At 52.1% G+C, this 26,939-nt stretch overlaps 1 protein-coding gene across 1 annotated transcript in view; it reads left to right on the top strand.

The window, feature by feature from the left end:
- The window catches only part of COL15A1 (collagen type XV alpha 1 chain), a gene marked incomplete at its 5' end in the record, with an annotated part of 98,451 nt that overhangs the window by 16,723 nt on the left and 54,789 nt on the right, over positions 1–26,939 (top strand). The window contains 3 exons of the mRNA XM_081103145.1: positions 19,299–19,846; positions 21,204–21,278; positions 22,791–22,883. Coding sequence (XP_080959271.1) covers positions 19,299–19,846; positions 21,204–21,278; positions 22,791–22,883 — 716 coding nt within the window. The remainder of the gene's footprint in view (positions 1–19,298; positions 19,847–21,203; positions 21,279–22,790; positions 22,884–26,939) is intronic.

The following is a 26,939-nucleotide window of genomic DNA, read 5'->3' on the forward strand; positions in this document are numbered from 1 at the left end:
ACTAGGCGCTTCCTCAGGTCCTTCCCGGCTCTGAAGGTCACTGAGTCCCCCGGCCTCTGTCAGCCTTGGTCAGTGAAGGTTTCACAGTGCCTGCTGGAGCCATGAGCTCATCCTGTCCCCGGGCTGCTTCTCTGTCCGGAGTGAAGTCACAGGAGCTCATCCGTTGGGACGCCCTGGGCTGTTCCCAGGGCAGCTTGATTCTGCCCAGGGCATAACATGCCAAGTGCTGTGAGGCTGCAGGAAAGTATGTCTCCTGCTGTTGCCAAACTGCCGCCCTCACTCCACATTCCTGGTCGCCAATCCCACCCTCTCCTTGGCAAGGGGAAGGAAGGGGCCCGACTGCCAGGGGCAGCAGCTCGAGGGGAAGTGGTGATGCCTCCTAAAATGGTCAGCTGCAGCCTTCCTCAGAAACCTGCCGAGGCGCCTGTTGTCTGTTGGGTACATTTTAGTCTCCTTGGCTTGACAGTCGAGGCTCTCCACAGCCTGACTCCCGTCTCTAAGTGAAAAAGTGATTAAGAGTAGAAAGAGCTGGGAAGGACCTCAGATGACCCACATGTGAGTCCCAACCATCTCAGTTACCAGCTCTGTGGCCTTGATCTCCTTCGGCGTCAGTCTCCTCATTTGCAGAATGGGAAAGCAATAGTCCCCACCTTATCAAATTGGAATTAAATGAGCTAATGCATATTGGTTCAACACTTCTAAATCTGTATTTACGAAGATTCATACTTCTTTCTGTTCCAATTCTGGAGGTTATCTGGGTCCCATTGCTCCATCCCCGGGATCACTCATCTCCCCCCAGCTTTCCTGCCTCCTCTCCTCCAGCCCCTTGGGTTTGCGTGTGCTCTGCCGGCTCCACCATGCTCACTTGTGCAAGGCCTTCCAGGCCCATCTAAGTGCCCTGTCCTTCAGTTCAGGCCTGTATCAGCTGTATGTGTTGGTGTCCTGTCCCGTCTACTAGGCTGAGAGCTACTTGAGAACCAGAGTCTGAGTCCTCTTAATCTCCCAGAGTCCAGCCGAGGGTCACGTCCAGATAAGATTGACCATTGGATGCTGGTTGTGATCAAGTCCGGACCCTCAGCTGGCACCAGGATAGAGTGAAAGATGGAGAGGATTCTGTCTCCCTGTGTGGCTGCATTCTCTGGGGCTGGGATAATGTAAATTATGGGTGAATTGAGAAATGTGGTTAGCAGCTCTTTAAGAGATTTTATTGACCATGTGGTTGTCAACGAAGCCAAAGAATGCAAGAAACACCCGAGGACATGCCTCACTTAGACTTAAAAAATGGCCAGAATTACTCTTCCAAGGTCCTCCCACCATGATGGCCCTCCCACCCCATGGGGCGGGGGTGAGCGTGGGGGTGGGGGAATGCATGAGGAGCAGGAATTGTATTGTTCTGTTCCTGGAACCTCTAGGACTAGCCTGTCCCATTGATTTTGCCCAGTGGCCCCAGCTCAACTCTAACACCCAGATAAGCCATGAGCAGGCTCCCTGAGGCCTCCAGCAAAATCTCAAGAACCTTAAGAGTAGATAATGGAGAAGGGGAAGCATATGTGGTTCACATTCCCCACCCAGATCCTTGTTTCAGGGCGGGGGAAGGTGGACGCAGCTGGAGTTTAGTCTGAAGTCTAAGAGGCCAGTGAGTTTATGAGCGACGCTCCTAACACAGTCGGTGGGTGAGAGCCAGGACGGCCTTTTGCAGGAGGCTGGTCGTTCAAAGCCCTTCTGCTTAAGGGTCAGCCAGAAGGATGGAGAAAGATCTCGGCCTCAGAAAAGTTAGCATCAAGCCTCTGTGAGGAGGTTATAAACACAGGTTTCCCTCACTGCCTGAAATGTAGGGCATTTCTATGAACCTTTCATAAGCCGAAATGGTATAAAGCAGTGATGGCGAACCTTTTGAGCTCAACGTGTCAGCATTTTGAAAAACCCTAACTTAACTCTGGTGCCGTGTCACATATAGAAATTTTTTGATATTTGCAACCATAGTAAAATAAAGATTTATATTTTTGACATTTATTTTATATATTTAAATGCCATTTAACAAAGAAAAATCAACCAAAAAAAATGAGTTCGCGGGTCACCTCTGACATGCGTGTCATAGGTTCACCATCAGTGGTATAAAGTGTAGAAGCAATTACCGTCGGACACGTCTTGCTAGCGGGTGCACAAAATACATCGAGAACATGTACAGATGTTCACAGACACAGTTCAAAGCTACGGGAGCTTGATCCTGAGATGCTGAGTGTAGTTGCCCAGGGAAGGAGCTTGGCAGTGCCGCTTGGGTGCGCATTGCTTCCATAGCGCTTGCTGCAAAACAAGTACTGGGTGCTATGTTCGTCTTTTTTCCTTTTTTCATAAAAGCAAAATCCTCTTTGGATTTCTTTCAGTTCATGGAAACAGGTACTAATGTAGGTCTTTCATAACGGTGAGGTGGTGTAAAACGAACTTTCGAAAAGCAGGGGGTGCCTGTACTCCATTATACAGTCAAGCCTCAGTTCTCAAACGTCTCCCATCTCAAATAATTTGGTTCTCGACCAAGTTGCTCACAGAAGAATATGTCTCGGTTGTCGAACAAATCTTCAATTCTCGACCGGACAACCCTTTCATGCTGATACCTGCATGATGAGTCATGAGTCTCTCTGGTAACAAACAAAGGAGAGAATGCGCAAGTATGAGTCAGTTTACTGCTAAACCTTGCGTTGTTAACATCTCTGGATATTGTGCTGTAAGTATTTATTGACAAATATCACCCTGACAAAGAAGTAGCAAGCATGCGATAAACTTGTTCACTCACAATGTAGTGTTTCACTTCAGGCAAGTGTTAAAACGCAGGCAAAACCAAACATCATTGGATAGATTTTTAGTGAGACAGAGGCCCAGGGAGCCTGAAGCAAATTCTAGTGGAACAAAGAGACTAGAGCGAGAAAGAGCCCCAGAAGAGCTACCCAGTATTTTTATGGAAGGGGACTCCCCTTCCCAACAATAACATCCCTCCATCCCTCCATCCCTCCATCCCTCCATCCCTTCATCCCTCCATCCCTCCATCCCTCCATCCCTCCATCCCTCCATCCTCAATCCTCCATCCCTTCATCCTCCATCCTCCATCCCTCCATCCCTCCATCCTCCATCCTTCCATCCCTCCATCCTCCATCCTCCATCCTCCATCCCTCCATCCCTCCATCCCTCCATCCTCCATTCCTCCATCCCTCCATCCCTCCATCCTCCATCCCTCCATCCTCCATCCCTCCATCCTCCATCCCTCCATCCCTCCATCCTCCATCCTTCCATCCCTCCATCCTCCATCCTCCATCCCTCCATCCCTCCATCCCTCCATCCTCCATTCCTCCATCCCTCCATCCCTCCATCCTCCATCCCTCCATCCTCCATCCCTCCATCCTCCATCCTCCATCCCTCCATCCCTCCATCCCTCCATCCCTCCATCCCTCCATCCCTCCATCCCTCCATCCCTCTATCCCTCCATCCTCCATCCTCCATCCCTCCATCCCTCTATCCCTCCATCCTCCATCCTCCATCCCTCCATCCCTCCATCCCTCCATCCCTCCATCCCTCCATCCTCCATCCCTCCATCCCTCCATCCTCCATCCTCCATCCTCCATCCCTCCATCCCTCTATCCCTCCATCCTCCATCCCTCCATCCCTCCATCCCTCCATCCCTCCATCCCTCCATCCCACCATCCTCCATCCCTCCATCCCTCTATCCCTCCATCCCTCCATCCCTCCATCCCTCCTCTCCATATTCAGTCATTAATAGCTCTCAACATTAAAGGTAAGTTCTCGTGTGTACAAAAAAAATTTTTTTTACTATACATTTCATGTCCTTTTTGTTTTTAAAGTGTTTAAAGATTAAACTATACATTAGACATGTACTGTATACAAGAAAGTTTAAAACAGGGAATCACTTAGGGATCTGGAATGGATTAATTCAATTTACAATATTTCTAATGGGAAAAAAAGTTTCCAAACAGATAGCTCCTTGAACAGCTTTCCAGAACAAATTAAGTTCAAGAACCAAGGTTCCACTGTACCTTCATCATGGGGATCAGATGAGAATGAGGCTATTAAATGCATATTGTGCTAAATGGTGCTGGTGGGATTACTATGACAATAGCTAACATTCATTAGAATTCTTTGTGATTGATGATAATAAATACTATATAATAAGATAAGCATATGATCACTGTTGTCCAGAATCTATTAAGCTCATTCATTCACATGTGCATTATTCATTCATTCATTCATTCATTCATCCATTCATCAGTGCTCAGATTTTGCTCACCCCAGCCAGGCCCTGTGCTAGAGGGGAGAGGATAGAAGTTGGGAGATATAGAGATGAAATAGAAGATGATGCATCCTTACCTGGAGGGCTCACAATCAACAGATAACAAAGTAGGGAGGAGGGGATAGAAGTTGGGAGATATAGAGATGAAGTAGGTGATGCATCCTTACCTGGAGGGCTCACAGTCCTGTGGGAGACACAAGTGAGTGAACAGATAACAGAGCAGGGAGGAATGGAACTTCCGGGGAATCTCAGCCAGGGAGGGTTTCTTGGGCAAGATGGTGACTCATTTGTAGGCATCTAGAAGGAGTCACTCTGAGGCCCAGCTTCTAATGTGGCTGGCGTGGATTTCCCTGGAAGTCTTCAGGTACCTTAAGCCTAATGTGGGGCAGGATTGCTGGGGAGACAAGGGAAGTGGCTGTCGCTGCCCGCCTGGAAGGCGTGGGCTCCTCCCAGTTAGGAGAGGGCTTTCCCTGGGGACCAGCTCTCTTGAGACCACAAGCTTCAGAACCCTCGCCCAACACACCCAGATGGTGGGCTGGAGCTTGCAAGCCTCTCTGCATCCGCCATGTGAGGCTGCTTGGCTGCCCCACCCCCAGCCCTGGGGCCCTCCTGTTGTTAGTGGCATCTACTAACTAGGGGACTCAGCCTCCCATCAGTGTGGCTGGGATGTCCCTCATTTGCTGTGCTATGATTAGAAGGAAGCTCTATCTTGGCTGGGGCCCTGTCAGGGTTTGACTCTGTCCAGTCCTGAGCCAGAGTCTCGGCCCCGCTGCTCTCTGCCTGTTCATGTCTCCTGTCCATGATTCCCCATAGCTGGCCTCCGTTCCTGCTGGCCACCGACCCTTAGCAGCACGGTGCAGGGCAGATGACGATGAGCGTGCATCATCACCTGGAGGGCTAAAGCTCAGGGGCTGGCCCTCACTGCATAGTTTCTGACTTAGTAGGGCTGGAGTAGAGCCCATGAGTTTGTATCTCTGATCACTTCCCAGGTGATACCGATGCTGCTGGTCCAGGAACCATATTTGAGAAGCACTGGTGTCCTGGTTAAGCAGGTCCAAGGGGAGGTGGGCTATGGAGCTTGAACTCAGGCTGTCCGGGTCCAAGTCTTATCTCTGCACTTATTGGCTGTGTGGCCAAATATCTCTGCAGCGCACTCTCCTTGTTTATTGTTTATGTTTTGTTAATCCTCACCCTCGGATATTTTCCCATTGATTATTAGAGAGGGTAGAAGGGAGAGGGAAAGAGAGAGAAACATCAATGTGAAAGAGACACATTGATTGGTTGCCTCCTGCATGCATCCCTACCAGGGCCAGGGATTGAGCCTGAAGCTGAGGTACGTGCCCTTGACTAGAATCAAACCTGTGACCCTTCAGCCTGCGGGCCAATGCTCTATCCATTGAGACAAACCGGCCAGGGCTCAAGCTCCTCGTTTATAGAGACAAGAGCACCTTCCTCACTGGGTTATTGTGAGTATTAAATGACCCAATCTAGGTCCGACTTGGCAAATAACAAACATTCAGTGAATGTATTAGATTTTTGGATGCTGCAACAAATCACCACAAACTATTGGCTTAAAACAAAAGAAATTTATTCTTGTGAAGTCTGGAGTCCAGAAGCCCAAAGTCAAGGTGTTGGCAGGTTTAAGAGAAGAGTCCCCTTTGCCTCTTCCAGGACCTGGTGGCTGTCAGCATTCCTTGGCTCAGGGGCGGCATCACTCCAGTCTCTGCCTCCATCGTCACAAGGTCCCCTCCTCCCCTGTCACATCTGCCCTGTGTGTCTCTTCCAAGGACTTATTGTTGGAATACTTACCTGGGTAATCCAGGGTTATCTCTTCACCTTGAGATCCTTCATTTAATCCTATCAGCAAAAGACTCTTCTTCCAAATAGGGTCACATTAACAGGTTCAATGGACATGGCTTTTGGAAGGCCGTCATTCAAACCACTATAGTCAACATGGGCCATTGTTATCATAGTTTAGTTACGGCCGCCTCCAGCAGCTGCCGTTAGGCGTGAGTTGGGGGATGGAGTGGGGTGCCACACCAGATTTCCAGGTTTCAGCTCCTCGGGCTTGGCCCCATTTTACTAAAGCCATTGCCAGGCTGGGGCAGGAAACTCTGCCTATGAAGTTATATTGGCCACATTATAGCACTTCAGTCCGTTCAGATTTCACTAATCTGAGAAAAACAAAAAGCACTCTCAGCCCCAGGCACCTGTTGGGAGCCCCCCGTCCATGTTGTTTCTTACACCTGGGCAGGCACACCTGAGGGAGCATTTTCACATTTGACCCTCACTGCAACCTAGTGAAGGAGGTTGTATTACCCCATTTTGCAGGTGAAGAAACTGAGGCTGAGAGGGAAGATTTCCGGAAACTACCCTTCATGGCAATTCTAGACAATAGTTCGGGGGAGAGGAAAAGAATGTTGTCATCATAATAACCATAGCCACCGTACTTTATTAACTGCATGCTTTTGCTAAGCTCTCTGCTCAGTATTTTCTGTCTACTGTCTCAGGTTATTTTCAAAACTCTCTGGCATTGTTCCTATGTTACAGATACAGACACTGAGACTCAGATAGGTGAAGTGTCTTGTCCAAAGTTGCACAGCTTTTCTGTGCTGAGCTGGGATTTGAAACTAGAGCTGGCTGAGTCTTTCTCCCCAACGCCATGCTGCTGGGAGATCCTTTTCCCAGCTCTGAACATGTGTCAGGTCTGCCAAAATGAGAGCAGTGGCTGCCAGGTGGCCAGCACGACCAGAGCCCCCAACCCTTCCAGACCTGTTCAGAAGATGAAGGCCGTGAGAGACCATCTCTTGCTGCAGTGGAGCTCCTGATAGCTAAAGGGCGGTGCTGAGCGAGGTGGTCAAGACAATGGGAATAGAGAGGCAGATGTGCCCAAAGTCAGGGAGGCTGCCATGATCAGGGTGTGTTCCCTGGAGTGGGTCAGCCTTGGGTTGAGGTGACATTCCTGGAGAGGAGCAGAGAGAGACTCAACTTTTTGCATCAGACAGATGAGGGTTTCAATCACCAGTTCTGGGACCCAATAGCTGTGTTCCTGTGGACAAGCTACTCAACTTCTCTGTGCCTCTGTTCCCTCATCTGTAGGTTGGGAACAGTGAGACTAGGGTTGTTGTAAAGAATGCAGGCTGTGCATTAGCGTCACCTAGGCAGCTGTGCAGACTCGCCATGCCCACGCCACTCCTGGACCAGCTGACGCAGCATCTCTCGGGGTGGGCCTGGCATTGGTGTGTTGAAACATCTCCTGATCGGTGCAGCCAGGGTTGAAACCACTGCTCTGCAGGTAAAGTACTTGGTGCCCTGGACACAGTAAGGGCTCAATACACAGGAGCTACTAGTATGCGTCTACTCATACATTCATAAAATTAGCATCTATCGGGCACCTACCTGTGCCAGCTTCTGTGCCAAGCCCCGGGTAGCGCCTGTCCAGGTCAGCTGTTCCTATTTATTAATCAGCCACTTCTAGCACTGCTTCCAAGAAAATGAGTTCATTGGGCTCAACACTTGAAGACATGAGCCAAATTTGATATTCGGAGGTTTTACCGACAAGAAGAAAACACAGAAAACATACCCACACCAGAGGGACTGGGACCCTGTGTGCAGGAAGTGCAGTCAGCGCTCCCCAGAGCGTTGCAGAGGCATCTAGGGAAGAAGGAGTGGGCTGCACCCTCTGTGGGCCACTAGGCAGAGGCCTTCCCCGCAGCGCCCCAATTCAGCAGCCGTTACGGGGAAGGGGTTCAGTGGGTTGATTGTAACTGCAGGTGGGTTTCTTCACATGAGGCTGTAATTGGAACCCAATATTAACCAAATTAAGTCTGAATTGTTTGGTGTGAGGGCGTGTATGAGGGCAGGTAAGTGTGCATGAACGTGTGAGATAGTATCTGTGCATGGACGTGTTTGTGTGAGTCGGTGTGAGTGTGAGCATGTGAAGGTGTCAGTGTGCATGAGCGTGGGATGAGTGTGGGTGAAGATGTGTGTTTCTGTGTGTTATGTGTGAGTGTGTGTTGTGAATAGGCAAAAGTATTCTATGTTTTTACGAGTGTGAATCTGTGTGTGAGTGTGTGTTAGGGGGCCCAGGGGCAGGCCTTCTCCTCAGTCCCCCTCCCCTTGCCCGTGGCCCCCTCTCTGCCCCTCCCCCTGGCCCTGGGGAATGCAGTTTGAAACCCTCTGGTCCAGCGTCTACACTGACCCTGCCTGCCCAGGTTCCCTGTCCCCTTCCAGTGCCGAGCCTGGCGGTTTTCAGGAGCCACGAGTTGTCGGGTGTCCCCTTCCAGCAGGTCATCGAGTGTTCCTGTCTGGTGCCCCTCGTGTGCCCCCGGCAGGCCCCTTTCCCCCCAGGCCCGTTTTCCTCGCGGAGCCCTGGCCAGCCCTCCAGAGCCGCCTGCCGAGGAATGACTCATTCCAGCTGATGTCATCCTCAGGATTCAAGGCCCTGGTCCCACTCAAAGAGTCCTTGTTCCCCAGATGGAAAAGGAAGGCCCATAAATCCAGAGCAGTTGACTACAGCGCTCTTCCCAGATGCCCGTGGCTGCTCACGTCTGCTCACACCTGCCGGCTTTAGCCATGCCACGTGGGGCAGTGCGCGTGGTCCCCGAGATGGGTCCAGACCCAGGTCCTCAGAACAGAGGTTTGGGCAGGGGGCAAAGGAGGGCTCTGAAGACCCTCCCTTCAGCAAGACAGCAAGACCCCCCCATGCTTCCTGAGGCCTGTGTGACTCGCACGGGAACCAATTAGGGGGGTGGTGGCGAGCAGACCTGGGTCTCAGAATGAGGTGTCATACCACACTCTCTCCAGGCTGACCTCCGCAGTTCCCTAGTCGCACTCCTTATCTAATGATATTATTAGTCCTTTCAGCAACTGTGAGGGGAACTGGCAAGGGTGTGCGCATGCCTGGCCCAGAGCCAGCCGGGTCCAGTTCGCCAGGGCTCACACTGGGTCCTGAGTGTTCTGGGCACAGCCCTCATTGCGTTGTCCATTCTCCCAATGATGCTGTGAGCTCACTGCACAGAGGATTGAAGTGACATGTTCAAGGTCATACACAGTTAATGTCAGACCCAGGACTCAAGCCTAGGTCTGTCTGACAACCATGCCTTAGGGGTTAACCCTTACCTGTGGCTGCCAACTGGAGAGGGCACCAAACTCACCCAGGCCGGGCCATGGAAGAGCAGAACTTTGACTTTTTAAAAGCTCCCGGGTGACACTGATGTGTGGCCGGGGCTGGAATGTTCACACCAGGCTATACTACCGATTGAGGTTTGAATCCAGAATCCAATTGCTTATTATCCTCATGACCTTGGAGCAGAAATTAACTTCTCTGAGCCTCGATTTTCCAACCTGTAAAATGGGCACAATAAAATTATCTACCTCACAGAGAATCAGTAGTGAAGATGAAATGATTGGCAGAAAGCTCTTTGGGCGGTGCCTGTCACACAGCAAGCCCACAGCAAGCTGCGGGTTCATTGTTTCTTGTCATTTATCCATAGGTCACCCTTGGCTGGGGACTGTGAGACGAGTCTGCATGGTCCATGCCCAGTGGCCCATCTCTAATCATAACAGACAAGGAAGGGGACTGACCACCAGACTGAAGTGAGGGTGTTTGCGTGGAGGGATGGACAGGAACTATGGGGACCCAGGGATGTGCAACCCCTTCTCTCCCAGGTCACAAGGGAAGCCTGGGAGGCAGTGGGCTGTAACGGGCAGAGCCCAGCGTTGGGTCTTCAGTGCTGGCTCCTGCCCTGGGGCCTCGAGTGGGTTATTCCCCTCCCTGGGGCTTGATTCTTTCCTCTGTGAAATGAGAGCATGGTCCCTGCCTTGCCCTCCTCCTGGAGGAAGGAACAGGTGAAAGGATGCTTTGGAAACCGGAGAGGGTGTTGGGTGGGTACCTTCCTACTGGGGCTCTCAGCTGGGCCCTGCTCTTCCAGCTGCTGGGCAGGGCAGCCAACTGCAGGGCCCACGCCTTGCCAGGCTTTGCCCACCTCCAGCTCCTTTCAGAAACATCCTATTCTCAGTTTAGGCCAGAGGCCCGAGAGAGAGAGAGAGAGAGAGAGAGAGAGAGAGAGAGAGAGAGAGAGGAGGGAGGGGAGCTCACACAGTAAGTTCATTGAGCAGGAAAATTCCTATGCTATATATGAAAACCGGAAAAGGGAAGGAGGCGGTCTAAGGTTACATGTAGAAAAATACTCTTCTGTAGTTTGGAAAAATGAGGTCTTTTATTGTTGGCAAGCCCAGGTCTCCCTTCGAGGTTGATCCAGGATTTGTGCCCTGGCAGGGAAACGGTTCTTTTTCTAAGAAATGCATTGGTGGTAGGTTTTTCTAAGAACCTCTTGCAGCTTTACTGGGTGCAGACGGACCCCATGCAGCATAAAATCTGTTGTGCTCACTTTCCCCAGGAAGGGAGTCAGGTAGAGCCCAGGGCCTCTGGGCCTCCAGCCTGGGTGGGGCGATGTCTCCTTTTAGGTGGAGCTGTGACATTTTCCTGGGCACATCACTCCCTGCCTCTGGCCAGACCGCTCTGTCCAACGCCAAGTGGGAGGGCTGGGTTTGTCCTGATCGCTGTTGGAGTCATTCCTTCCAGGCCTGAGGCTGTGGGCTGAAGGAACCACAGTTAAGGGTGGTTAGAGAAATTAGACGGGAGATGAGGAAAATGCAGAATCGAAGGCTCTCTGACCTAGCAAGGGCCTTGGGAAACCATCTAGTCCAAGCCTCTCGTTTCAAAGATGAGGAACCTGAGGCTCAGCGAGGACAGGGACTATGCCTCCCAGGCTGGCCCATCGCTCTGTGCAATATCTGAGAGGCCATGATGTGGAAGCTGAGGCTGACTTGTGAACAGTCCCAGAAGGCAGAGCTAGGCCCAGCCGGGTAGGTGGGAGCTCCAGGGAGATATGCTGGAGCTCACCAGGAGAAAGCTCCGAAGATGTAGCAGCTGGAAGAGCTGGGCCCAGCTGAGAACCCCAGTAGGAAGGTACCCACTTCACTCCAGACCCCTCTCTCTAATTCTGTTGCAGGGACCCACCCACCCCACCCCCTTCATCTCCCAAGTTTCCCCAGGCACAGACTGAGTATTCCTCCAAGCTGCAACCCTTCCTTGGTTTTCTTGAAGGTGCAGTTCTCCATATGGCCGCCAGGGGCCACGGCCATGCACAATCTGTCCAGCAGGGGCCAGCGTTGCTGTGGGGGGAAGTAGCTCCCCAGCAGTGGAGATGTGCAAGCATAAACCAGATGGCCTTTCAGCGGGTGTATGGCAGAGGAAACGCCTTTTTTAGATGGTGAGCTGCTCTTTGTGTATAGAGTCTAAGGCTTGCTGAACTCTCCAGGGAGGTGGGAGGAAGGGAAGACATGGGCCAGGAGGTCTGACTTTGGTACAACTAGAGTCTCAGGGGCCACCTCCCTGTAGGGGTTATCCAAAGGGAAGGGAAAGAACAGTCCTGAGAAGATGCAACAATGTCCCCTCCCAGGCAGGACAGCCTGAGGAGGAGCAAGGAGGAGGGACACGGAGGTGGGTTCTCTGTGGCTCCCTAGCTCATGCTGCTGGCAGCAAGAGAGGTAGTGGGAACCTCCTCTCTATGCAGGGACTGAGTTTAGGGGAACCCAGGCCAGAGTGGCCCTGCTGGGGTCCCCAGGGCAGTCGCCCCAACTTTGCCTGTGTACCCTTAGTCTGTTGGCTCCGGCCCCTGGACATAGCAGCATGGGGTCCTCTGGACCTCCTGGTCCTGCCCCCAGGGAATACACCAGCCAGCTTGAAGCAGTCAGCGTGCCCCTGTTAAAGCTGACTGACATGTCCTGTGGGCCTTCACCGCCACAGGTGAGAATGAGAGATGTGGAAGGGGCGCCTTTTGTTTTCCCAGGCAGCTGATGTAGGAAAAGGACAGGACGGGAGGCAGGCACCTGGATTCTAGTCCTGACTTGGCCCTGCGTGACTTCAGACTTGCACTCCAGGCCTCTCTCTTCAATTCTGTTGCAGGGACCCCCCCCCCTCCCCGCCCCCCCCCCCCCACCTGCCAAGTTTCCCCAGGCACAGACTGAGTACCTATCTCTTCAAGCTGCAACCCTTCCGTGGTTTTCTTGAAGGTGTAGTTCTCCATATGACCGCCAGGGGCCAGTGCCATGCACAGTCCTGGGATGTCCTCAGCCACTCAGGTTCTGCTTGTCTGGCTTCTCCACAGTCCTTGTTGACCCAGAGCCAGAGGGACGCTTCTGAGCCCCTTAAATGCTAACAGGCGGGAGCACTGGGCTGGGTCCCGGATGTCATCTGTGAGCTGGAGCTTTGCAAAGCCAGATAGAGTTCCCTGGGAGGTCAGACTCCAAAGCCCAGGACCCCACCGATGGACAAGCTGAATCAGCCCATTATACAGAACGAGAAACTGAGGCCCAACTGGGGAGGAGAGGCGCCAGATATCTTGGAGTCCATAGAGGAGGAAAAGAGGGGGGTGTTTCCACCAGTTATTCACCTCCTTTGGGCGGGTCGCTGTTGTCTATGTGGAAGGAGAACCCGAACCCTGCCTTGTTTGTTGCTTTATTGCTAGGATTTTGTCCCAGCTTCCATGGAAACTGGCTTTGGACCCCTAGGAGGAAAGTTGCACCCTGCGGTGACTACTCAGATTTTCCCTTTCCTGGTCCATCTCTGAAGCAGTCTGATTCCTCTCCCTGTGCCCTTGGGAGGGGCCACCCCAGAGAGGTACTCTGGAACCGAAGTCTTTAGGGGAATGAAGCCCAGTGGCGTCTGTCTGTTCCCTTTCCTTCGGCCACTTTGCTGAGTGCCTGCTTTGTACCAAGCCCTGATGGGGGTGATGCCTGTGGCTCTGTGTGTAGGGCAGGGGTGGGACGCTGGTGTCTTGGGATACAGCTGAGTGAGCCTGGAAAGAATCAGCTGTGAGAATGTGAGAATATGGGGAAGGCTGTTACTAATAGAAGAAACAGCGTGAGCATAGACAGAGACAGGGAAAGGGGGAGGATGAGGAGATGAAGCAGAGGGTGTCTCGAATGGGATTTCGACCTCATCCATGAAGGCTTGGAACTTTGAGTAGATGACCGCTAGCTGGACACCTGGACCGCGAGCTTCCTCACCACCTGCATTCTAGGTTCAGCTCCATATCCCAGCATCACTCAAGGCACGATGTGGGGGCTTTATAAATGTTATCAGGTCAATGAATTGGAAAAGTATGTTGAAGAACCCCATTGTAAATAAAGTTATCCCTACCCATTAATGGCATGAGATTGAGACAGAGATTAGATTCAGCTCCAGGAGGTGTTTTAAGGGCACTGAAAACACCTGTCAGAGTGGATGCAGCTCTGACAGTCTATCTTGTATGACTCCTTGATACACAGATGGGGAAACTGAGGTCAGGGAGGGGAAGCAGTTTGCCAAAGAGCACAGATAGAGTCGATGGAAGAGCTGGGACTCCCCTAAAGAGTCCTGCCTCCCCTGCCTGGACCCCCTGCTGCCCCATGGCTGTGTGCATCCTTGGGAGCCTCTGGGCCCGTGGACCGGGCATCCTGGAGATGGCAGGGAGCCTGGAGCATGCAGTGAGGCCCTTGTTAGACCTGGGACCTCCAGCCTGGCCTCACTAACCTTTATCGGGGCTTCAGTCTCTGCCTGGCACTTCCCATGAGCTATGCATTTTAGGAATATTATTTTACTCAAGTTACACAATGTCCTCTGAGGTAGGTACTATTATCTGGGGGGAAGTGTGGTGCCCTCCCATGAAGGGCCCCGAGGTTCCTGAGGCCAGAGTTCTATGATCAGCCCCCAACCAGCATGCCCCCCTCCAGTCTGCCCCTCCAGGATGGTAGGCTGTCTTCCCACCAGCTGTGATCTCCACCCCGGACCCCACCCCTTCCCGCCCAGCATGGAGCCATTCAAGGACAAGCCTATGGACCAAATGCTAGGCCTGTTTGTCTTGGCTCTGGCTTCTCTCCCCTCCCCTCCCTGGTGGCTGCCTGAGCAGGTGGCCCTTCTGCCAGAGGCCAAGGGTAAATGAGCCAGCAGGCCCAGGTGCAGCCCTCAGCACAGGTCACTCCAGGCCAGGGGTTGCTCCCCGCCACTGGACAATGCCGTGGGACAATGTGTGTGGAGGGAGGTGGGGCTGCTGAGAGCAGGGCTGTGCTGACTGGGGCTTCCTCTAGATTCGTGGCTGGGCTCCCTCTGTGGCCGACCCAGTGGAAATAAGGTCTTGCAGCTGGTGCCTGCGCACTAAGTCTCCCCGTGCGAGTCAGGCCTCGGCGGCAGGGGCACCCGCTCAGGAGACCTGTGACTGCAAGTCCCCCCAGGCAGAACCACACCTCCCTCCGTCCACCCTTTAGATGCTCCATCTGCTGCTTCCTGGTTGCGTCTCCTGGTGATGGAGCGCTCTTCCTGACCACCGTCTCCCTGTCTGTTAAACCAGGGTAGATTTGGGATTATTTTTTAAAGCAGAATCTGTCTGGGACCAAGAATTCCCAGAATTGCCACGTGGAAGCCTGGGCTGTATTGCTTAAGCAGGCGTCCCTGTGGGAATGTTTCAGCCCCTGCCCCCGACCCCCTAAACCCCCACCTGTCCCTGGGACACCCTGGACACCACCTTCAAACAAATGACCCGGTGAGAGGCTCTGGCCCATTTGCTCCTGGTGGAACCTCACATCCCCCAAGCCCGGGGCATCCCTGCAGAGGAGCTCCCTGTCCTGTTCTCAGTGGGAGAGAGAGGGGAACTGGAGGGAAAGAAGGGAAAGCTTTCATGGGCCAAAGGAAGGAGAAAGCGGGCTGTCAGCAGGGTGCTCCGGGTTTTGTTTTGTTTTTATCTTTAAACTGTGGAGGGAGAATAGAAATCTCAGTGGGGTGTTTGCTTTTATTTCTATTTCTTTTCACTCTCCATCCTCCCTCCTTCTCCCCGCCCCCCCCCCCCCCCACTTATACAGAGATGGGCTATATCTGAGTGAGTAAAAGCAAGAAGAGAAGGTTTTGTAATGTGTAAAGGGGGATGGAAGGAGTGAATATCTTTAAGAATATGTCAGTGTCTTTATTTTTCACACCATGTACAAGTAGAAAAGTCTGATAGTGATTCTATTCTGTACCTTGTTTACCTAATACATCTTGTGGATTGTTTCAAGTTAATAACTAAGGAATCACACCTTTTTCTTTTTAATCCTCACCCAAGGCTATGTTTATTTTTTAATATATTTTATTGATGTTTTTATAGGAGGAAGGAAGAGGGATAGAGAGAAGCATCCATGAGAGAGAAACATCGATCAGCTGCCTCCTGCACACCCCCTACTGGAGATGTGCCCGCAACCAAGGTACATGCCCTTGACTGGAATCGAACCTGGGGCCCTTCAGTCCTCAGGCCGACGCTCTATCCATTGAGCCAAATCAGTTAGGGCAAGGATATGTTTATTGATTTTAGAGAGAGAGGAAGGGAGAGAGAGAGAAACATTGATTGGTTGCTTCCTATACACTCCCCAATTGGGGATCGAGCCCAATCTGGGTATGTGCCCTGATCAGAAATCGAACCCTCATCCTTTCATTGTATGGGATGATGCCCCAGCCAACGGAGCCACCTGCCATAGCTGGAATCACATCTTTTTAAAAAAATATATATTTTTTTATTTTAGAGAAGAAGGGAGAGGGAGAGAGATTTAGGAACATTAATGATGAGAGAGGTCATTGATCAGCTGCCTCCTGCCTACCCCACACTGGGGACAGAGTCCACAACCTCAGGCCCTGACCTGGAATCAAACCGTGACTCCTGGTTCATGGATCGATGCTCAATCACTGAGCCACTCCAGGCAGGCTGGGATCACAGCTTTTTAAAGGCTGCATTGTATTTCATTGTAGGGATAAATAAATAAAAACTTGTTATTTATTTTTTTTATAATTTTATTGATTTTTTACAGAGAGGAAGGGAGAGAGATAGAGAGTTAGAAACATTAATGAGAGAGAAGCATCGATCAGCTGCCTCCTGCACACCCCCTACTGGGGATGTGCCTGCAACCAAGGTACAAGCCCTTGACCGGAATCAAACCTGGGTCCCTTCAGTCCCCAGGCCGACGCTCTATCCAGTGAGCCAAACCAGCTAGGGCAAACTTGTTATTTATTTAACCGTTCCCAAAGATGGACACTTCTATACATTTCAAACCATGCTGCAATGAATATTCTTGATCATGCTTCACATTGTACTCATGTAATTTTATCTGTTAAAACATTCATAGGGGTGTCATTACTGGATCGGAGAGTACCTGTGCACTTGTGATTTGAATAAATATCGGCAAAGTGCTTCCCACAGATTTTACACCAATTTCTCTCCCTCCGCCCCCCCCCCCCCCCTCCGCAGCATGGCATGAGATGGCCTGTGTCCTCCAGCCCTTGCCAACTCCGCATGTTAGCCAGTGGTCTATCTTCACGAGCTGATAGGGAAAGAAAGGGTATATCTTTGTAGTCGTAACTTACGTTTCTCTCATTCTGAGTGAGGTTGACTGTCTTTTCCTGTGTTTAGGAGCCATTTTTATTTCTTTTGCTGTGGAAAGAATTTCTTATTCTTTGCCCATTTTTCTCTTGGGTTGTTGCCCTCCTGCTTACTTGTTGGCTTCGTGTATCTGGATAATTACTTTGTGGTTTGTAATATATGTAGCAAATATTTTTGTCCAATTTGGGGATTTTATTTTACATTGTGGGGATTTTTATTTTGCTCTCCAAAATTTTAAAAATTTCTCTGTCGTTAAATTGAACCAGATTCATCCATCATTTTATTTATGCCTTCTGGGGGTCTGTCGTACTTTAATTAATCTCTGTTTTAATGCGTGCTCCAAACTGGAGAGAAAAAGCTTTGGGTTGAGAATCGGATCTGAGTTCGTAGCCAGCAAACCCCTTCCTTCTTTGAACCTCACTTACACCTTCTGAAAAAGGAGCGGGTTGGACTTCATTCATTCATTCATTCATTCATTCATCAGCACTGGGCCGGGTGCTGGGAACACAGAGATGAATGGTGGGGCCTTGTCTTCATGGCCCAGTGGTGAGAGAGACACGTCCCCCTAGAGTGAAATGCAGTGTGCTGGGGGCTATGGTGGAGGACCCAGTGTGCATCTAATACAGCCTCAGGAAGGGGAGGAGGGGGTGGGGGTGTAGGAGGTGAAACAAGGTATTTCAAGGGAGGTGAGATCAGGCTGAGTCTTGATGGAAAGGAGTTATCCTGGCAAAATAACGGAGTGGCGTGAGGCTGGGTAGGGTGGGTGACAGAGGGACAGCATTCCAGGTAGAAGGAGGACCTGCCGCAGCATGAGGCACTGGAGGGGAATAAGAAATCAATGTGATCTCTGGAGTTGGAAAGCCCTGGGGGCCTCACCCAAATCACATCCCCCTGCCTCCTCTACATGTTGGCAAGAACGCACTGCTGGCGGGCATGTAAAATGGCACAGGTGCATCTTAAACGTTCTCACCACTAAAAAGGAATGATGATTACCTGACATGCCCTAGGTGTTAGCTAAAGCTAAGGTGGAAATCATATTGCTCTACATAAGTGTGTCAAAGCAACACATTACATACACCTCAAAGATACACAATGCTATATGTCAATTATGTCTCAATAAAAGATGGCACAGTTGCTTCAGGGGACATTTTATTTATTATTTATTTGGGTTTTAATCCTCACCCCAGGATATTTTCCCCCCATTGATTTTTAGAGAGAGTGGAAGGGCGGGGGAGAGGCTGGGGGAGTGGGAGAGAAACACGAATGTAAGAGAGATGCATCGATTGGTTGCCTCCCACACACACCCCAACAGGGAATGAGCCTGTAATCGAGGTATGTGCCCTGACCGGAATCAAACCCGGGACCCATCAATCTGCAGCCAACGCTCTAACCACTGAGCAACCAGTGAGGGCTTTCAGGGAACATTTCAGCAACATTCAGTGAAGTTGTGAGTGTATATCCCCTTATCATCCAATAATCCTACCCCCAGATGGTGGGATTACCTGTGCAGGTAAACACACACGAGGAGACATGTATAAGAAAGTCCATAGCAGTAGTGTTTGTAATATGATGGAAACCCCACTTTCCATCCACGGAAAGCTATTATGGCTATTTGCACCATAGAGTACTGTCGTTAAAGCATAAGTCACACAGCCCTGTTCATCAACAAAGACAAACCTCAAAAGTACAGTGAGAGAAAAAAAGTGCCAGAAGAGTACATGCGGCTTGCCAACGTGTATATGGGGTTTAGAGGCATGCAGTGGTCCCACACTGTGTTAGAGACACATCCTCACCTAAGGAACACACAGAGTCCGCGTGTGAGTGGGCACTCCACGCCCCCAGGGCTGCCTCTTGGGCATGGCACGGGGAGAGGACTGGAGAGTTCATGAGAGCTCCTGCTGAATTGGTATTTTCTTTCTTTTTTTTTTTTTTTTTAAAAAAATATATATATTATTGATTTTTTACAGAGAGGAAGGGAGAGAGATAGACAGTTAGAAACATCGATGAGAGAGAAACATGGATCAGCTGGCTCCTACACATCTCCTACTGGGGATGTGCCTGCAACCCAGGTACATGCCCTTGACCGGAATCGAACCTGGGACTTTTCAGTCCGCAAGCCGACACTCTATCCACTGAGCCAAACCGGTTTCGGCGGTATTTTCTTTCTTCAGTCAGGGGGTGTGGGGAGAGCACATGCTTGTTTCTCATGTTATTCTTTAAAAAAAATTAAAAAATCTATCTCTTTTACCCAGTATTTCCCCCCCATTATCATTTCAACATGTAATCCATGTAAACATCATTAATGAAGTATTTTGCATTCCTTTGTCTAAACTAAGTGCTGGAAATTGGTATTTCACACTATGAGACATCTCGGTGGGGGCAACCACCCTTCAGGAGCTCGCTGGCCACACGTGGCTCACGGCTGTTACACTGTACGGTGCAGGTTAACATGCCTCGGGGAGAGGTCATCTCAGGTGACCTCTGCCGTTCCTTCCTCGTTTCCAAGCATAGTTGAACATATATGTGAAACGTGGCCTCTCTCTCCCTCCCTGCAGAACCGGCTTCCCAGGCCCACGTGGACCTCATGGAGATCATTGGTCTCCCGCTGTCCCCATCCGTGTCCTTTGTCCCAGGCTATGGCGGCTTCCCAGCCTACAGCTTCGGGCCCGGCGCCAACGTGGGCCGCCCGGCCAGCGTCCTCATCCCGCCCACCTTCTTCCGGGACTTTGCCATCAGCGTCACCGTGAAGCCCAGCAGCGACCGAGGAGGCATGCTCTTTGCCATCATGGATACCGACCAGACGGTCATCCACCTGGGCCTGCAGCTCTCGGCCGTGGAGGACGGCCACCAGCGGGTCATCCTCTATTACACAGAGCCCGGCTCCCCCGTGTCCCGGGAGGCTGCCGCCTTCTCCGTGCCCGCCATGACCCACAGGTGGAACCGATTTGCTGTGATGGTCGAGGGCGAGGAAGTGATCCTCCTGGTGGACTGCGAGGAGCACAGCCACGCCCCCTTCCAGCGGTCCTCCCGGGCCTTGCTTTTCGAGCCCAGAACCGGGCTCTTCGTGGGCAGTGCAGGAGCCAGGAAGCTGGAGAAATTCATCGTGAGTCCAAGCCCTGCAGATCAGGGAGGCCGCTGGACACTGAGTAGCAAACATGAGCGAATATGCTGGTTATTATTTTATCCCTGTGTCCTCCAAGAGGCATGCATGCACGGTGGGAAACACGCTAGGCTGGAACCCAATACTGGATCCCAGTCCTGAGTGTGCAGTGTATCCTGATGGGTGAGAGTCTAACCCAGTGGTCGGCAAACTCATTAGTCAACAGAGCCAAATATCAACAGTACAATGATGGAAATTTCTTTTGAGAGTCAAATTTTTTAAACTTAAACTATATAGGTAGGTACATTGTTATTAGCTTAATTAGGGTACTCCTAAGGCTTAGGAAGAGCCACACTCAAGGGGCCAGAGAGCCGCATGTGGCCCGAGAGCCGCAGTTTGCCGACCACGGGGTTAGACAGTCGTGGGTCCCCTGAGCCTCTCTGAGTTCTCTTATCGGGAAGTGGGGAGAAGACACCCTACGTCATGGGGTGGTAGAGTCAGCCGAGATGGCCTGTGTGAAAGCACTTGGTTCATTTATAAGAAGAGGAGGGTTTGCTAGAGCCTTCGGTGGTGTGTGTCTTTGGAGAGGGTGGCCGATGCAGTGATTTCAGCAGAGGGTGCCACAAGCTGGAATGCCTGAGGGAGAGAGCTTCTCTCTCTCCTTTTGGACAGTGTGCCCTGAAAAAATATCAGAAAACTGACTTTACCGTCAGAATGGGCTATAATGAACAAGCCATTCTAAAAAAAAAACCCTACGTTATTTAGGCAGCACGTGGACTGACTTTGGGCTTACTGATGCGAGACAGGACCGTGGGGTGGAGCTTGGGTTTACCTGTGGTGTGCTGGAAGACTGCGATTTTTAAGAAGTGAAAATCCAGTGAACAACTTTTAAACCCTCACTCTGGGTGGGTTGTGGAGAATGAGGTGTCAGGCATGGGGAGAGGAGGAAAGTGTGGAGGGAGGGAGGCGGGCTGGCAGCTCTTCTTGGGGCGAGGCTTCCAGCCGAGAAGCTTCCGGCCGCAGGGGAAAGACCCGTCTGGAGAGGGAGACTGCATTTAGGGGCTGCCCCTGACAAGTTGGAGACCTGAGAGCAGCTAGGAGGCTGCTGTGTGAGTCTGTGCTTTGAACACAATACTCCCCAAGGGGCTGTCCAGACAGTGGGGCTCAAATTACATTGGCTCAAGCAAAGACCACCCCCGCCCCCAAATGAGCGCGGGCCTAGGGGTGGCTTGGTTTATTTGTCACGGCCAATACTGCCCTGTCACCGGTTCTTCTCCGTTACAAAAACAATCATGTTTCCACTGATGGTTGTACTATAAACGTGCAAGCGGTGGCTTCTGACCTCTCTGCTTTTCCCCAGGGGTCCATACAGCAGCTCACCATCCACTCTGACCCCAGGGCTCCTGAGAAGCGATGTGAAGCCGAAGAATCCTCGGTGAGCTCCCATCCTCCCTTAGCCCGCCCCCGCCCCCAGCCACCCCATACAGTGGGCCCTGCAGCCCCAACAACCCGTCTGCCAGGGCAAGGCTGGGTGCCCAGGCAATTCTTCATCCCCAACGTCATGGAGCCTCTAAAATCTCTCATCTTGGCAAGTGCTGCCTCAAGTCCTATTTTGGGCTTTTGGGCTTTATTTTATTATTTTTCAGAGCTGCAGCCATCTCTTTGGTGTTTGGGGGGGGTTGTGTTTTTTTCTAAGGTGTTAGGTGTTTCTGCAGCTGAGGCAGTCAGTGGCCTGGTTTCCAGACTTCCTGCCAAGAAAGGGTGTCAGGATTCTAAAATCGAAGCTAAAACTCTAAGGCACCCTGGGTGTAAATTTCTCTAAGAGTGAACCTAAATTTAGCTTTTATGCTTGGCAAATGAATCAGTTCCTGAGTTGGAAGTGGGGTGGTGGGCCGGGGAGAAAAAAGATAGGTCCTTTCCCCTTCCTCCCTCTGTTCCTTCCTCCCTGCCTTCACGGGATACTGAGCACCTGCCAGGTGGCAGACCTGGGGGGGTGCCGGAGGTGAAGGGATAAACCACACCTACCCCCCAAGTCCAGGGACGTGCAGGAAGGTGAGGGAGGAGGAGCCAGAGCAGGTCAGGGAGGAGTCAGTGCCTGAGCAACGACAGGCGAGTGGTGGTGAGAGGAATAGGAAAAGGCCGTGCAGGCAGAAGCCGTACATGATGCAGGGCGTCCATACATGATGCAGGGCGTCCATACATGATGCAGAGCGTGGCAGAGCCCTAGACTGTCGGTTCCCCTTTGGGTGGTATCAACCCTCAAACAAAACACGAGTTGATTTTATTCATTTAGTAAAGAAGACCGCTGCTTAGCTGGAAAGCCTCCCCAGGTGGGGTTGGCTCTGTGAGCATGTCCGCACTCCTCAAGGCCGAGGCCGGGGTCCAGGCCCGGCATGTCTGTGAGCTGAGAGGAGGGAAGCCGCACGTGTCCGTGTGCCTCCCTCTATGCATTGCTGTGACGATTGAAAAATATTGAAAAAGTAGACACAAGGCAGGAGTCCACACAACCAGGCTCCTTGACTGCCACTAGGTGGCTAATTATGAAGATGAGGTGGCGATAGGAAGGCATACTTCCAATGTAACTGCTCCCAATGTAAAACTCCCATGACAGTCACGCAAAGATTGAGAGTGCCTCTAGAGGGAGATTAAAGGGAACCTGGACAAAATGCAAGTAGGTATGAAAGAGAGACTGTAAATTGATTGTTGTGGGGGTTTGTTTGTTTGAGCAATAAAATGTGGAAGGAAACAAAAACAATAACCAAGCATGTGTACCATGCACATGCTCTCCTCAATTTCACTCTCCCTGTCTCTGTACACACACACACACACACACACACACACACACACACACACACACGTGTGCGCGCGCTCCTCCATCAGAGGCAGTTTCCCTGACTTTCCAGCTGTAAACTGCGCCCTCTACCTGGTGTCATTTGCCTCCACACAGGCATCAGGAGAGGCCAGCGGGCTTCTGGAGACAGACGGAGTCACAGATGGAGTCGCTGAGATCTTAGAAGCTGACACCTACACTCAAGCCCCGGTGAGTTCTGGAGTGACACCAGGTCATCTGGGTCAGCTGTTAGAGGCCTGAGAGTTCTTGGAGCATGCCTAGGTCTGACATCTTTGTCCTCAGATCGGTGACTTCCATTGTCAGCTCATCTGGGGAGAGCAGGAGGGTACTGGCCAACAGGGCATTTTGCAGAACCCCAGTGCATGGGAACACCAGTGACCTGAGTGCTCCCTGTGCTGCAGCATGAGAAGGCTGTCCAGAGGCAAACGTTGTGCTCTGCTGCCTCCCAGCTCTGTGACCTTGGGGAACTTGCTCAGCCTCTCTGAGCCTCAACTCCTCGTCCATAAAACAACAGCCTATCCGGTGGGGTTGTTGAGAGGGTTAGATGAGATAGTACAAGGCCAGGTCTCAGACCCATGCACGGCATGAAGGATGTGTCCCTGAATGGCGGCTATGGTAACATCTGCTCACTCGCGACTCTGGCTATGAGAAGGAAGTCAGGGCCCCCACTCCTGCAAGTTGCTACGTCCTCCCAGGAGCTAACTTCTGACCCCATGGGAAAGTCAGCCATCCTCCCAGAGGCCAGGCCTCCACCCGCCTGGGAATGCGCCCCGTGTCCCAGACAAGGAAGTGGTGTCGAAAGCACCGTGTCGGACTGTGGAGACACCAAGGAGCCCGCGTTAATGAAAACAGCCAGCAGTGTCTGAGTCACTGAACGCAGAAGCCCAGCAATCTCAACCGGTCTGGCTCACTCTACAAACTCCTCTCTGATCGAAGAGCGGAGAGATGGAAGGAAGGCAGAGGCTGTACATTGTAAACCTCTGGCGGCGGAGGTGTGGGTGGGGAAGGACGGGACCATAGTCTGTTAGTGCTGGAGGGACTTAACGGTCACCTCTTAAAGGTGCCCTTTCTACAGACGGGCAAGCTGAGGCCCAGCAAGGGGCAGAAAACTGGCTCTCAGGTGCATGGGCAGAGCTGAGGCTAGAGCACAGGTCCCCTATGCCTCAGCCAGGGTTCAAGCCATGCCTTTGAGCTGCTGGCCTGGGTGATGTTGTCAGTTCTTGGGCAGCTTTGATGCAGGAAGTCAAGGGTCCACAGTGGCCACCTCGGCTCTGAGCAGTGTTGCAATCCTGTGTGCCCATCAGCCCTTGGCCACTCCATCAGTATGTCCAGGGCACAGAATGGTGGTCTCTTGAGCCTTCTAGCCTGATGCTGCGCCCGCCCCCCCCCCCCCGGCCGCCCCCAGTGCACCAGTTCACAGTTAGGAGTGAGGCCAACTCAGGCAAAGATGCCAGGACCCAAGGTGGCCCTGGGAGAGGGGAGCAGGCATTGAGAGCATGAGATGATCAGGGGGAGGGGCTGGTCAGGGAGGAGATTTTCCTAATGGAGGGGGCATTGGAGATGGGCAGCTTTGGACAGAAGTAGAGAAAGGGTAGGGGAGGGAAGAGGACCAGCATTTCTCAACGCCGGCTGTGTGGCTGGTGCTTTGTATATATGACTTAATCTAATCCTTGCAACAACCCTGCAAGGGAGATGGACGCTCAGAAGGACAGGGTGGCTTTGCCAGGGTCACAGGGTGGTGGAGTCAGGCCCTAGCTGGGCCTCCTGTCCTGGGGCAGGGTATGCAGTGAAGGGCAGATGTGGGTGTCCATCGCAGCGGGGAATGAGAACGGAGTAAATCCCCAAAGTGTCTGGAGAGGTGGAAAAGGCATTTGATGGGCTCAATGGTCTCTGGGGCACCCCAAACACTTCCTTCCCAGATTCCCCAACCTGCTCTCCTCAGTGGTTTTAAGGGAACCAGTATAGATCGGAGTCCCACCAAGTGTGAGTTCAACTCTGCCACTTACTGGCTGTTGACCGGGAGCCAGTGACGTCACCTCCTGAGCCTCGGTTTCCTCCTCGGTCAGAATGGCGCAGGCGGCTTCACGGGGTGAGAAAGTGGGATGAATGGACCCGTGGGAGACGCACGGGCCAGTCCTGGCACAGGCAGCTCTCAGTGAATTTTGTGGATGTTCTATTGACTAGAGGCTATTTGTGAGGGTTAAGGTGATGTGTTAGGGGGCCTGTTTCTCTTGGGACCCCCCTCCCCAAACCCTTGTGGCTGCCCTTAGTCCTGAGGAATTGTGGCTCTGGGCCTGGAGGTCCCGGAGCTGCGGTCCTGAGGCTCCGATGCCTATCCTGGGTATCAGAACCTCCTGCGCTCCCGCAGGGCACTCCCTCCCTCCAGCCTCCTTTTGCCGGGCTGCTGGGTTTTTCCATTCATTCCCCCAAGGATGCACTGAGGTGAAGAAGAGTGTAGCGTTTTGTCCAAGACTGCCCAGGGGGGAGGTGGCAGGGCGAGTCCCCTGGGGAGGGACCAGAGCGCCCTCGGTCATGTCACCCTGAGCTGGGACTTCCCCTTTCACCATCTCCTGGAGGAGCTCCAGGGCTGCCCCGCTCCAAGTTGGGGGAATTTCCCTCTCGCTCTCAGACGTTCCCCTCCCTCTCTGTCTGGCTTCTCTCTGGGAATGAATATTACTTCCCTGTCTTCACCCTTTCCAACTGCCACCCTTCAAGACAGAAGCCATGACCTGAGACTGCATCATGGCCTTAAAGAGCCAGCCCCTCCTCACCTCCTTCCCCATTTAAGGCAGGAGTCCCTGCTACCCCATTTCTTCTCCCTGCTAAGTCAGCTTCTGCTGACACACCTTTCCATTTCTGGAAAGTTCTATCTTATGCCGAGTTAGATTAATATTCCTGTAGTTCTCAGCCCTGGCTGTGCATCAAAGTTGTGTGTGTGTTCGGAAGGGGAGGGGGGAAGGCAGTGAGATGGGGAGGTCTTTAAAAAAACTCTTGCCTAGGCTGATAGTCAAACCCAGAAGGTCTGAAGTGCGGTCCAAGAAGCCGTACTTACCAAAAGCTTTGCAGGTGATTCTGACTCACAGCCAAGATCTCTCTTCCAGCCACACCCAAATTCTCACAGTTCTCCAAACACACCCAACACGTCCCCCTCGTCCACGCCTTCACTCCTGGGTTCTGTCTACAAAGACAGCCCTTTCCGCCCCCTCTGTGCCTGGCCAGTTCCTACTTGTCATCAGGACCCGTCCGCACGCAGCCCCTCGCTGGAGGCCGTGGCCAGCTTCCCTCCCCGCACTTGGCTCTCACTTCTGCTGTCCCATGTGTCACATTCAATCGCAGTTTGTTGTGTCTGGGTCTGAGTCTGTGTGTCCCCATAGCTCAACAGTTTGAGGACAGCCACCCTATCTTAGTTATTTATTTCCATTTCCCCAGGGGTTAACCAAGGACCTGGCACATGGTAAGGCCTCAGGAAATACATGTTGAATATGAGTGTGGGCTCAGCAAATTACCACACTTTTAATAAAAAAAAAGTCTTAAGACTTGACATTCCTATTTTGTCACTGACCACACTGGTCTCCATCCACACTAACCCCCCAAAACCAACCGCCAAGGGTCAGCTCCCCAGATTCACGCTCTGCCCTGAGCGGGGATTTGTGACCCCCTTTTTAGGAGATTCCAAAAGAGGTTTATGGTTGACAGACTGGAGTCGGTGATTTCATATAACTCAGCCTTTGCCACCTGGAGTTACAGAGCTCAGCCCACCCTCACCTCGTTTATTGTCCTGCGTTTCCTGCATCCTCACCTGCCCTACCTGCCTCGTCTCAAAGCCCAAGTCCCTGGTAAAGAGGCTTCACTTCCAGCCACCGGCCTTGCTCCAGGCTGGAGACGGGATTTCCAGAGACCATCAGGGGGATGCGGCAGGAAGAGGAGAGGAGCTGCCTATGACAGGGTCCTAACTCCCCTGCTGGGTCACCAAGCAGCTGGGAGGAATGGGGAAGTCCTAAAAGCCTTTACAGCCCCGCCTGGGGTGGACCCTGCTCTCTGCCCCCACAATGCCACCCTGGTTCCTGCCTCACTGGGCTTCTTCAGTGCAGCCTCCTGGTCTCCTGGCCTAACCTCAACTCCCCAAACCTGTGCTCTCATTAGCACTAGGGTGAACTCTCAAAAGTACACACCTGCCCGTGCCACTCCCCAGCCTAACACCCCACAGATGGCCCAGGCCCAGGCAAGACTTCTCACCAAAGATCC

The sequence above is a fragment of the Myotis nattereri genome, assembly GCF_964212035.1.
Source record: "Myotis nattereri genome assembly, chromosome: 12".
Taxonomy (NCBI): Eukaryota; Metazoa; Chordata; class Mammalia; order Chiroptera; family Vespertilionidae; genus Myotis; species Myotis nattereri.